We start from the raw sequence: 12,206 nt of genomic DNA, 5'->3' as shown, positions 1-12,206 counted from the left end.
TGCATATCCCTCCAACTGCATGGATTGCTGCAGAGAAAAAAGGAAGTACAATACACACAGAATCAGAACTGCAAGGAAAGCAGTTCCTGCTGTTGCTGGTCTGGTGTTGGAGCGTCTGTCTGGTTGTACTGTGTTTTTTGGGGAGAGGTGCAGTGGCATTCTGCATTCTTTTCATACCATTTCCTTTTTTGCTATAGTCCTGCACTGCTGTGTTGCAAACCGCTTCCCCCCCCACCACCACAAACACACATACACTGGACCATTCTTGTGAAGCCCTGATCTGCACTAAATGAAAGAATGATGAGAAAAGAATCCCCACAATCTCACAAACAAAAGAATGTCATGCAGTTATTTGTCTGTTACATTGTTACAAACCATTACTGCAATGACTTCTGCAAGACTCAGTAAATTTAAAATGGTGATCATTGTGTTGTGCACATTGCTGTGTCATCCAAGTAACAACATGTACATGTTTATTAGACTGATGAGTCCCGTTGTGGTTTTGTACATAGATATTGCATTTTTCACTAACTGGCATTGTCATTTTAATGTTATTCACTCTATACGCTATACACATATATTGCAAGAGACTCCTTCATTGTGGTCGTACCTGCATTCAGTACAATGTTAGTTCAATGTTTTTGTTTATCTCAGCAGTAGGATTTTGTGCTCCTTTTTTCAGTCCCATCATTGATCAGGTCATTCTCAGGGATGTCCAACCTTTCCTGGGCAGCTTGGCTAACATGCCCTTTTCTGTAATCAACACATGCAATATTAACTAGTATTGGAAAAAGTACTGAAAAAAAGTTAAAATGACAATCATATTTACAACACAAGCCCAAACTATTGTCCAGTTCATAATATTATTTTGGTTATCTACTTAGAAGACACCCTATCATATATTTTGTGCATACTGTATATTGTGACTATAAGATATTTTCCTATAGCATTGCAGGCTAAAAACCCTGCTCCTAGGTAATCAAAGCAACATTCCACCCATACAACTTCCTGATTACTCAGCACCCTTACCTAATCCTGATTACTCGGCATCCTAACCACCCCGATCGTCACCTTGCTCTGCATCCTAACCACTGTCAAAGGGTTATGCGAGTTACAGAAATATTATTCAATGCATATCAAGCTCCAGAACAGACCCCTGGATTCAGTAAATTCCTCCCATGATCACTGAACTGGCAAAACTGTTTGTGAATTAAAAAGTTAAACTTGCACTTAATTGTGAGTCACATTTATGGACAAATGTTGGTTGAATCCAGAGGTGTCTAATGATAAGTTCAACAGGTACAGGAAGTTACACAAGCCTTCGGGTAATGTACCTTGTTTGTTCAATATCCTCTATAGTTTCTGGCAGGCGCTTATCCTTCGTTTCTGGAAGCAAACTTGCCACCAGTCCAGACGTAATGGCCACTGTGCACATTATGACTTGGGGGAGGGGCTTCCACACATCATCCAATAGTATGATGAGTGGAGCAATGGACACGCCCAGGCGAGCCATGAAGGAGTTGTAGCCAAGGCCATTTTGTCTGCATGAAACAACAAAATGGGGTTTATTTATACATGTTCCTCATACTCATTCCAGAGCTCTCAATCACAGATGAACAGAGTTCACACATTGAAAGACTGTTTTATGCTCTAACTGTGCTTTGCCTTTCTTACATTACATTATTGGCATTTAGCAGAAGCTCTTATCCAGAGTGACTTAATATTTACCCTTTTTTTAACATGTTACCCTTTTATATGGCTGGATATTTACTGAAACAATTCTGCGGTTAGTACCTTGCTCAAGGGTGCAGCAGCACTGCCCCAGCAGGGAATTGAACCGGCAACCTTCCGGGATCCACCAAGGAATCCTGCTCCTTACCACTATGCTACACTGCACTGGAGGAGAGACGTTTCACAAATCCCAAAACAGGTGGCGCTATCATGCACTGTTAATGATCGACAGTATGAGGTAGCTCCACCTGTTATGAGTTTCATGAAGTCTCGCTTTCCCTGTCGTGATTCTGCATGACGTGGGTGAATCGACTTCAATGACTAACAAGTCGCTCACTCACCTGACGACAGTAGGGTAGAGTTCAGAGGTGTACAGGAACACTGTGGTAAAGGAGGCAGACGACCCACCTTTCCCAAGAATGGCAATGATACTGCGAAACAGCCACATATCTGCAGAATGAAAGCAATGGCAGAGTGCTCCACATCATGTGCCAGGGCACAAGAGCGCGCCTTTTTGGTTACGCAAAAATGTAAGTTTATAATTCCCAAAGTTTATGCCTCATTGCCCCACACAGGTCACCCTCTAAGAAACACAAGCCAAAAAATGAATTACCCAAGTCTTTTTATAACTTTTGGACTCTGTTGCTACACATAGACCAACTGGGTCTTCCCTAGGCAAACAGAAAGCGTTTTGCCGTAAAGTCACTTTTGTTGAGATTACACTACATTTGTGTATGGTACAATATGGGTATGAATGTTGATGAAAACTAAATGGTTACCTTTTGGGACAAATATGTTGATGCCTAGACAGACTCCAGCCAGAAGTAAAGCCCCCATTTCAGTGCGCCTTCTTCCAATTCTATCCAGCAAGTAATAGACTGACAGTTTGGCGGGCAGTTCTATGAGTCCATATGTGAATTGGGTTAAATAGATGTTCAGCCCAAACCCAGTAATGTTGAAGCTGATGCCGTAATATGTGGACGCAATCCCGTACCTATTGAGAAAACATCTCATTTCATAAACTACACACCTCAGTTTCTCAAAGATACGTCTGAACTGGAAGTTTTAGCTTGAAATGTCTGGACAGAACATATTCATTTAGAAGGTGCAAGACTGGAAAATATTCAAAGGGAAGAAATGGACAGGTCATGGAATTCGGCCTGCTCATTCCACCTTCAAGGGAGCCAAGATTCATGTGTATTTAAGGCTCTATGAAAATCATTCATTCATGTTTAAAGAATTATTGAAAAGTAAAGGAAGATGTAAGTCTGATTTGGGTGGGAACCCTGAGGTGTTTCTAATGGACGATATATGCCTACTGTACCATATGATGCCAGTGAGCAGAGCCAGTTTCCTCATCTTTGGAGTTCTCACCAGATCCAAATAGGTGTAGGTTTTTGGTCCTTTATCTAAAAAAACTACAGTGGACAGAGTCTGTGGAAAGTAACAGGAGTGTGTCAGAGTGTCCCTAAGCATCACGTTATTGCACTAGGCCTGAAGCACTTTTCGGGATTTCATTGCCGTTAGCACCAAATGTTTCAAATACACCATTTACCTCTGGCTTAATTTTTGCCGCAAAACCCTCCTTCTTGTTCATTTTGGCACATTGCCGTAAGTAATAGTGAGCTTTGTCCACCTTTCCGTTAGCTATCAGCCATCTTGCAGATTCTGGGAGCCACCTATGGGGTATTTTCAGGCAGAAATTCACAATGCATTCCTTCCTTTTGAGGTTATTGTCAAACAGTGATCCATGATGTTAAGTTTGCAACATCCTTTTTTTCCTACCTCCAAGACAGGATAGCGAGCACTAATGGAGAGGTGATCGCCACAATTAGCCACCGCCAGTCGGTCACAAAATAAGCGATGCCTGCCAGCATGACATTCCCAAAAGTCCACGCCAAACTGTCAATCACCCCCACCAACTTCCTGTGCTCAATGTCCACCCACTCCACACCTGTACAAGCATAACAGAAGCAGTTTCATGTGATGGGTGTGTATTTTTGGGACACCCATTCCATATGTCCCACCTCTGTGTTGTGGCTACAGAGACTGCAGTTAATCTTAAAGGTCTCTAGAAGACAATACATCGTGTTTTTGACAGCATGGTCAACAATGATTGTGTCCATTGAAAAGGTAGGAAAAGAGAATAAGCCACTCACTAAGGACAGTAGAGATAATGCTTATCCCTGTAATACCAAATCCAGTGAAAAACCTCATTACAGCAAACATCACAAAGGATGTTGAGAATGCGCTGGCCACTCCAAATATCATCCCGGAAACATAGGACACCATCAGCATTGACTTCCTTCCAAATCTGCAGGATGTGAAGAAGCAAACTGCCATCAGTCAAAAATTGATTCGCACTAGATTTGAATTTCTTTGAGAGAAACTAGCTCCTTTAGTTTAAAATCTTTTTGCAGGCTATACTATTCAGAGGGTGCTGAGAGGCTTTTTTGCCCATCTCTGTCTTGGCTTTGGATGTAGTCAGCAGAAAGGAATCTTGGAATCTCAGGTTATACTGACTTTCACATTTCTGGGTAATATATAAATATCATAAATAAGAAGGAAGCTCTCCTAAGATTGACTGCACAAGGGCAAAGATGGCCAACCAAAGTTGGTGTGAGTAACTTTTGTCATCTTTGAACGTATTGATAACAAAAATGAATGTGCATATCTCACCTGATAATGGAAGCTGAATCTATAGCTTCATGTCGTGTGCTACAGAAAGATTACCTGTCGCTGAGGCTGCCAAACACCATAGCTCCAATCATCACTCCAGTGAAGAAGATGGTGGCAGTCGCTTTGCTCATGCTTTTCTTGTCACAAACCAGGTCCCACTGCAAGAGAGAGAAAGATTATTTCTTTCATTCATTTTTTTGACAGCTGTTATTTCTATCTTCAAATTTACATTTGAAATTATACCAGTTGTAAGCCTTTGAAAGGAATAAATAGACAGTTCGTAACTTCATAGTACATTCATTAATAGTGACTTTGTAAGAGTCAACTCTTAGTAGCATCATGTATTGCCCAAACCATTTTTCAATTAAGAACCACAATGGCTGAATATTGAGAAAGTGGTACCTTCATCTGAGCTATCTCCTTTCTGCAAATTTTTAATCTCTTCTTCTTTTCTCTGACACTATAAGTAATGTACGTTGGGAAAAAAAGGGTTCTACGATCAAAAGACAGCTATTTATTCCATGTGTTATTGCTATGGTCTTCTTAAAACTGGCCCTGGGGTTAATTTCAAAACACTTTGTCATGCCTTGGTGGCCTTCAACAGCACAAAAGCCCTTCGAGAGAAAGAGAAACCTTTACCTCAGTTGCTAAAGTTGAAGTGAAGGTGCTGGTGTCATACGCCCATCCATTCTGACACGGTACTACAGACACATCAGCAGGGCTTGAGGAGTTGTGCAGGAGATGGAGCTGAGGTTCTGCAAACATCTTGCAAGAACTCAGGGTCCCATCTTCCTCTGCCGGGATGCTGACTTTCAGCCTCTGATCCTGGGTCAGATTCTCAAAGACGTCCCCGTCGTCCAGACCGCTGATGTCACAGCGGTGCGCAGGCACGGCCGCAATGAAATTGTGCACTAAGAAATGGCAGGGCAGGGTAAAACGAGCCACAAAGATTATGCAGATGACTGTGATCTGAAACCTGCCGAAGCCATCGGTCTCGGTAAGGAGATGTTCAAACTTCATCGCTGCCTCTCACCTGCCTGTGTGTGCCTTTCTAAACAGAAGAGCCAACTGTGCTCACTGATCAGTCCACATTCTGCATAAAGTGTGCACAGTGCATTACAAGACATGGCCAGAATATCTCAAGGATCACACATAAAGGTTGCTTTTTGAGTGGGATGCCTAGAAGTGGCTTATTGTTAACCTAACACACCTTCTGTGGTGATGTATTTGTTTGTCTTTATGTCGTACATTAACAACAGGGCACGCACTGGGAATTGCGAAGTAGAGCTATAATAATATCAAAGACTCATGGCCACACTACAGTCTTTGTCTTTGCTGACCTTCTTGAATGGCATTCATACTTGTGATCATTATCATCATTGCCACGATCATTATCATATCAAGGATCATTTGCATTATTTATCTGATAAACACTACTAAATGGCTAAATCGAATGTCTTAAGTCTTCGCTGAGGAACAAACCAATGAAAACGAGAAAAAAAAAATCAAATCAGCACCGAGATCCACCAGTCATACATGTGATGACTTTTTCCAAACTAGGAAAAAGAAAAATAGAAAACATTTTTATTTAGATGTTTAATTCTATTAGTGAAACTCAATAGTTTGAAAAAGAAATTCAGAAATGCATCACAAGCCAATACACATTTGAACAAATGTACATAATTTACTTTGGTACTTTGGTAATTCATGGTAAAGCTTTCAAAAATTTTCACAAGGTGCAAAATTTATTTTGTTCAATAGAACATCCTATCCTCATGTTTATGTGTGTAATATTATATACATAATTATAATATATTATAATAAGGTAAATATATATCACAAACATTTATATATTTTAAATCTAATAGCAATATTCATAAAGATACACATGTTTTAAGTGTACCGTATACACATGCTGTGTGTTTGTATTTGTAACTTCGAAACTACAAAAAGCTTGTTACTTGTGTTAACAATCGTATTGTCTTCATATTCTCCCAGTGCTCTGGTTGCTCTAATTCGTAACTATCTGTGAGGTACACTGAATGCATGAGGTGGGACTGGATTGTAACCAATAAGATCAGATTTTAGGTTTCACTGCATGGCTTGAAAGGAGAGTCAGTGCTTTTGGTGAGCATGCAAATAGACCTTTTCCTGTAAAAAAAAAAAGAAAACCACCTGAACAAACACAGCGATTCAGCATATAATGTACATCTTTCATAATGTTTTTCATGTTTTTTTAATACTTGAAATGCTCTGCAAAATCTATTATAATGTGCAACGTGATATTATTTTCTGATCTGTGATAATACTCAAGCGAAGGGTTTAGGTTTGCCTTGTGGTACCTCGTTTGCTCAATATCCTCGATGGTCTCTGGCAGACGAACATTGTGAGTCTCTGGGAGCAGCCAGGCGACTAGCCCAGAGAAAATGGCCACTGCACAGAATATGACCTGAGGAAGATGCATCCACACATCCTCAAGTAGTATGATCAGTGGAGCAATAGACACCCCTAGTCGTGCCATAAAAGAACTGTACCCGAGTCCATTTTGTCTGTGAAGACACAACCACACACACTGGTACCTCAGCGATCTCTCTATGAAGACCATTCACCAGCAGCAACAGCAACACCTACATTATCTATTTATTTATTGTTATCGATGGATTCTATGGATAAATACAGCTTACACAATTAGAGCATCATAAGCCGTCTTTATAACATCTATGGAACGCTAGCAGAAAACTTGAAGTGTTTGATAACACAGGAAGTTGATAATACTTATTTCCGTTGTCATCCTCCTATGTTCTTCAGGATGCAAAATATCAGATCATGTTTAGCTTGGTAAATATACAGGCAAATAAATACAAATATGATCTATATCCTATAAGTACATATTAGTAAATTAAACATGTGTATATCGGGTATATAAAAGTATAAGTAATTACCAAATAATTACCAAATAAACATGGTGGACAAGGAGCAAAAACACAAGAGAAGATGTCTTTGTGATGAGATTTTTTTATGTTTAAGTCTAAACAAACTCCAGATAAAGGGTCTGTCGCTTGTTGCAGTGACACAGGCAGTCTCAGAATCTTGGAATAATTTTTTTCAGTGCCTGTAAAATTCAAACAGTTAAAAAATATCACTTACCTTAGAACAGTGGGGTAGAGTTCTGCCGTGTAAAGGTAGACTGTGGTAAAGGCAGCCTCTGAAAAACCTTTCCCAAGCACTGCGACAATGGTGCGACACAGCCACAAATCTACACGCAAAGGTTTAAAATAACAGTCATGTTTATGAGCTCCGAAAACAGCAGGAGACATAGCATGAGTAAGTGTGCTGATGTGAGACCATTAATCAAAGCAGAGGCAGATAGAAAGGAGAAAAGACGACATCTTGTGGAATAAAAAGCAAACATGACCAGTTTGGCCTCATGTGGGACACCCACAGAAGTTGTTCTGGGGTTTGTGTGAGGGGTTGTCACTGTCTGGGGTGCATGTGGGCAGTCTACACTTTACCCAGTCCATGCAGTCTAAGCTAGAATTCTAAAATATAATTTAATAAGTACACTAACTGAAGTTCAGATTACCCATACCTTTGGGAATAATGATGTTGATTGCAATGCAGACTCCAGTCAAAACCAGTGTGCCTGCTTGGCTGTATCGCCTGCCTACTCTATCCAGACTGTAATAAATTAATATTTTGGCAGGGATTTCGATTGCGCCATAAATGAACTGGGTTAGGTAGATATTCAGACCAAATCCTGTGATATTCAAGCTGATCCCATAATATGTCAAGGCAACTCCATACCTGTCAAAGAAAAATCTACTTTCAGTCTTTTACACACATGAATGCAAATGAAACGTCGAACCATAGGTCAAACTTGTATTAAAACTGTTTTGAAGGCCTCAGTCTGATGTATGATGTTACAGATAGGGAAGAAGCCTTAGGTAAAAGGGTAGAAGGAATATGCACTACTACTGGTACTACTACCAGTCCAGGAGTTTTCTTGATCAAGGATATCCATACCATACTGTACCAGTGAGTAAAGCCAGTTTCCTCATTCTTGGTGTTCTCACTAAATCCAGATAGGAGTAGCTCTTGCTTCCACTATCCACTTCCACTACAGTGGAAAGAGACTGAGGAGCAGTTGGGTCAGAGGAAAAAAATGGAGGTTTGTGATGTCTATTCATTTGGAGAAACAAAGATGGGCATGAGCCAATCAAATAGTGCCTCACCTCTGGCTTGATATCAGTTACAAAGTTCTTTCTATTATTAATCTTTGCACACTTCTCCAGGTACATGTGTGCCTTTTCCACCTTTCCATTGGCTATCAGCCACCGTGCAGATTCTGGGACCCACCTGCAATGGGTTAAAAGTCTTGGTACTTACTGTCAAAAAAGCTGTGCATGTCTGAAATATGCACTTGGATTCACATTGATGTCTACCCAGTTTTGATCTGTTTTGAGGTTCTTACCACCAAGTGATTATAGCCAAAAACAGAGGAGATGTGACAGTAACAACCAGCCATCTCCAGTCGTTCACTGCATAGGCAATGCCTGACAGCATCATGCTAGCAAATGCCCAGTCCATGCTGACACTCACACCAATAAACGTCCGGTGCTCAATGTCAACCCACTCCACACCTGCAAAAAGGATCTGTGTGAGAATCTCATTCACTCATGCAAAGGTTACATTGCAGGCGTCACAGATGTTTGGACAGTTATCTCATCCAGATAGCTTGTCCACTACTAAAATCACTCCAGTGGTTGATTGTTGAATCGGAAAAGGGCAAACTTACTGAGAACCATTGAAATGATACTTATCCCAGTGATTCCTAGTCCGGTGAAAAATCTCATGACGGCAAACATTACGTAGGATTTTGAGAAAGCACTGGCAAATCCAAACGCCATTGCTGACAGATAGGACACAAGCAACATAGGCTTCCGGCCAAATCTGCAGAGGGAGTCAGTGAGAAGTATTATTCACTACAAACGGGTCATTGTATAATTTACATGACACATACAGTACTGGTGATCTGCATGCAGTTTCACAGCAATGGCCCTCACAAAGGTAGATGTCCAACAAAGCCCTGAGTGTCTTACCACCCAGTGGAGTTAATGAAAAGCTATTTCTTGCATAATTATAACATTTCTATCTTAACAATAGTAATCACCACCATCTTCTTTGTCATCAAGTAAAGCAGGTGTGTTGCATCACCGCTCAGAAAAGAGTATATATGCTTAAAATTGTCTTTTCGAGTTGCATAATAATATAACAGGTATAAAATCTATTTAGCATATTTCAGGTATCACTGCTCTAGGTGCTTTTCAAAGGGAAATTAAACATAATAAATTAAAACAAACAAGTATACAATATGCAATTTATATTTATACCATATAGAATACTATTTATACTGTATATTGTAAACTTTGCTCTCTCAGCCTAATCAGTACTATAATGTTCATTCCTTGGAATGAATGTTACATTACATTGTTATTTTAGCATCTGCTCTTATCCAGAGCAACTAAAATATACCTGTATTACAATTTTTACATGTACAGTTTTACATACAGCTGAATATTTACTGAGGCAGTTGTGGGTTAAGTATCTTGCTCAAGGGTACAGCAGCAGTGCCCCAGCAGGGACTCAGACCAGCAACCTTTTGGTTACAAGCCCTCCTCCTTAACACTATGCTACCCTGCTGCCTTCTCTATTGTCAATACATGTTTGAAAGTGAAACCCAAGGCGAGATGTAGTAAGCACTAGATGGCCCATTTAATATTGATTGACACATGCTTGGGGTTCAGCCACACACTTGATTTTAGTTTCAGAGAGAATTAGTACATTCTCCGTAGGTCATGTGCATTTGACTCAAGGAGAACAGTAGCATTTGTTTTTGAGAAAGGGTATGCTCTATAATCATTTTAAACAACAGTTGCAAATTACATACAAATTTAGAACATTGTATTATTTTGCAGAGGGCTAAACAATTATTTGCAAAGTAATCCATATATCAAACACAACACATTCCAATGCAATACTTCAAAGGTTATTGTGCACATCATTTGCATATATTTCACATTGTATTTCATAAGTTGTAATTTAGAAGCAGAGAGAAAGGGAAGGAAATATTACTTATCACTGAGGCTGCCAAATATTGCAGCTCCAATCATCACTCCAATGAAGAAGATGGTGGCTGTGGCTTTGTTCATGCCTTTCCTGTCGCAGACTAGGTCCCACTTTAAAATAAACAAATTACAATGAAATACTTGCACCTGTGAGTTTGCTTGCACCTGTGAGTTTTCTCAGATCAAACTCACAGGTGCAAGTATTTCACTGTAAATTAAGAACATATTTTGTATCACATTTTTAAATATAGCACATAGAATCTATACATAACTCAAATATTTTATATTTCCATGTATAAACATTTGCAATCTCAACATGCAATTAGTAGAAGCTACAATGAGAACCCATGGTTGAAAAGGACATCTTTACCTCAGTTGCCAAAGTTGAAGTGAAGGTGCTGGTGTCATACACCCATCCATTCTGACACGGTACTACAGACACATCAGCAGGGCTTGAGGAGTTGTGCAGGAGATGGAGCTGAGGTTCTGCAAACATCTTGCAGGAACTCAGGGTCCCATCTTCCTCTGCTGGGATGCTGACTTTCAGCCTCTGATCCTGGGTCAGATTCTCAAATATGCCTCCATTATCCAGACCGCTGATGTCACAGCGGTGTGCAGGCACGGCTGCGATGAAGTTATTCAGGAGGAAGTGGCAGGGAAGCGTGCTCCGAGGGATTACCAGAAGGAGGACAATCAGAAACTGATACCTCCCAAAGCCGTCAATTTCAGCAAGGAGATTTTCAAACTTCATCCCTAGTTACTCTTGACTGAAATTGTCTTGGTCGTATAGCCTTCTGAAAATGAAGTTTTTTTTTAAATAAAAAAAAAAAAAATGAGCTTGATTGGTTGAAGATACCAAAGTCTATGAGAATGCGTGCAATAAATGCAGAAGGTACTAGAAGGATTTGTAAAGGCTTTTGCGCACCAAAGGTAATGTGTTAAATGGGAATGAAACACGTTTTAGATTGAGAAATGGCTTATTGTTAACCCATCATTCATTCACTATTTTTGCAGTACATTAACAACTGGTAGGAGTACAGTAGATGTTTCAGAAAAACAGCTTAATGTTTCCAGAGAATGTTACTACTTGCACTTCTTACTTCTATACACTAAAAAATATATGTAGAATTTTACAAATTTTTCTCGAAGGACAGTCACGTAACTTACATATTATCTTTCAGGCATTCATACAACAGCATATTTGCTTGAGCAGTTCAGGCTAACTCATTACTCAAAGGCACATTACTCAATAGCACTGTCCCACCTGGGATTTGAACCTTGAACTTTCTAGTTCCCTAGCTGCTGGGGGCAAAATATACATATCTTTTTGTCTCTGTTTCTCTTGTATTTTCTATTATTGTAGTGTAGAAACTGGGACAAACTGTAAGTATGCAACTGTATACCTATATGGCTTATAATGTGTAATAACTTATGTTATTGTATATATTGTATAGGTGCATAACTGTACACCTATTCATGAGCTGAAATTTGATCCATGATTCCCTGAGCACGTTCTGGTCCAAATATTTTCACAGTGTATGGGGAGGAAGAGCACAGTTAAAGACAGGGGTTGAAAGTCGTGGGTCAATTCCATTCCAACGCAGTCAATTCAAGAACTGAACTTCATCTGAGCAATTGATCTGCTTTCTCCTTTGAAAGTTTAACATCAAA

At 39.8% G+C, this 12,206-nt stretch overlaps 2 protein-coding genes across 2 annotated transcripts; both read right to left on the bottom strand.

Annotated features, from left to right (window-relative positions):
- Positions 1-1,309: 1,309 nt before the first annotated feature.
- Positions 1,310-5,430, bottom strand: slc22a7b.3 (solute carrier family 22 member 7b, tandem duplicate 3). The gene is made up of 9 exons (XM_036547212.1): positions 5,050-5,430; positions 4,465-4,568; positions 3,891-4,045; positions 3,517-3,685; positions 3,287-3,410; positions 3,056-3,165; positions 2,511-2,725; positions 2,073-2,181; positions 1,310-1,541 (listed from the first exon to the last, which is right to left on the bottom strand). The coding sequence occupies exons 1-9, from the start codon at positions 5,428-5,430 to the stop codon at positions 1,310-1,312; spliced, it is 1,599 nt and encodes a 532-aa protein (XP_036403105.1).
- Positions 5,431-6,494: 1,064 nt separating this feature from the next.
- On the bottom strand, positions 6,495-11,286 carry slc22a7b.1 (solute carrier family 22 member 7b, tandem duplicate 1). The gene is made up of 10 exons (XM_036547211.1): positions 10,906-11,286; positions 10,543-10,646; positions 9,206-9,360; positions 8,882-9,050; positions 8,643-8,766; positions 8,434-8,543; positions 8,000-8,214; positions 7,558-7,666; positions 6,753-6,959; positions 6,495-6,561 (listed from the first exon to the last, which is right to left on the bottom strand). The coding sequence occupies exons 1-10, from the start codon at positions 11,284-11,286 to the stop codon at positions 6,495-6,497; spliced, it is 1,641 nt and encodes a 546-aa protein (XP_036403104.1).
- Positions 11,287-12,206: the final 920 nt, after the last annotated feature.

Source organism: Megalops cyprinoides, chromosome 15 (assembly GCF_013368585.1).
Source record: "Megalops cyprinoides isolate fMegCyp1 chromosome 15, fMegCyp1.pri, whole genome shotgun sequence".
Taxonomy (NCBI): domain Eukaryota; kingdom Metazoa; phylum Chordata; class Actinopteri; order Elopiformes; family Megalopidae; genus Megalops; species Megalops cyprinoides.
Note: the sequence above shows the minus strand (reverse complement) of the source record. Positions and strands in the feature narration are given on the sequence as shown.

Bases quoted from the DNA above. Each gene is read 5' to 3' on its own strand.
- slc22a7b.1 (XM_036547211.1), bottom strand. From the start codon at position 11,286: ATGAAGTTTGAAAATCTCCTTGCTGAAATTGACGGCTTTGGGAGGTAT. The intron at 10,647-10,905 runs GTAAAGATGTCC...TTTATTTTAAAG, and splicing joins CTTCAACTTTGGCAACTGAG to TGGGACCTAGTCTGCGACAG. The intron at 8,544-8,642 runs GTGAGGCACTAT...ACTGCTCCTCAG, and splicing joins TAACTGATATCAAGCCAGAG to TCTCTTTCCACTGTAGTGGA.
- slc22a7b.3 (XM_036547212.1), bottom strand. From the start codon at position 5,430: ATGAAGTTTGAACATCTCCTTACCGAGACCGATGGCTTCGGCAGGTTT. The intron at 4,046-4,464 runs GTAATCTTTCTG...CACATCCTGCAG, and splicing joins TTTGGCAGCCTCAGCGACAG to ATTTGGAAGGAAGTCAATGC. The intron at 1,542-2,072 runs GTGAGTGAGCGA...TGTTTCATGCAG, and splicing joins CTCTACCCTACTGTCGTCAG to ACAAAATGGCCTTGGCTACA.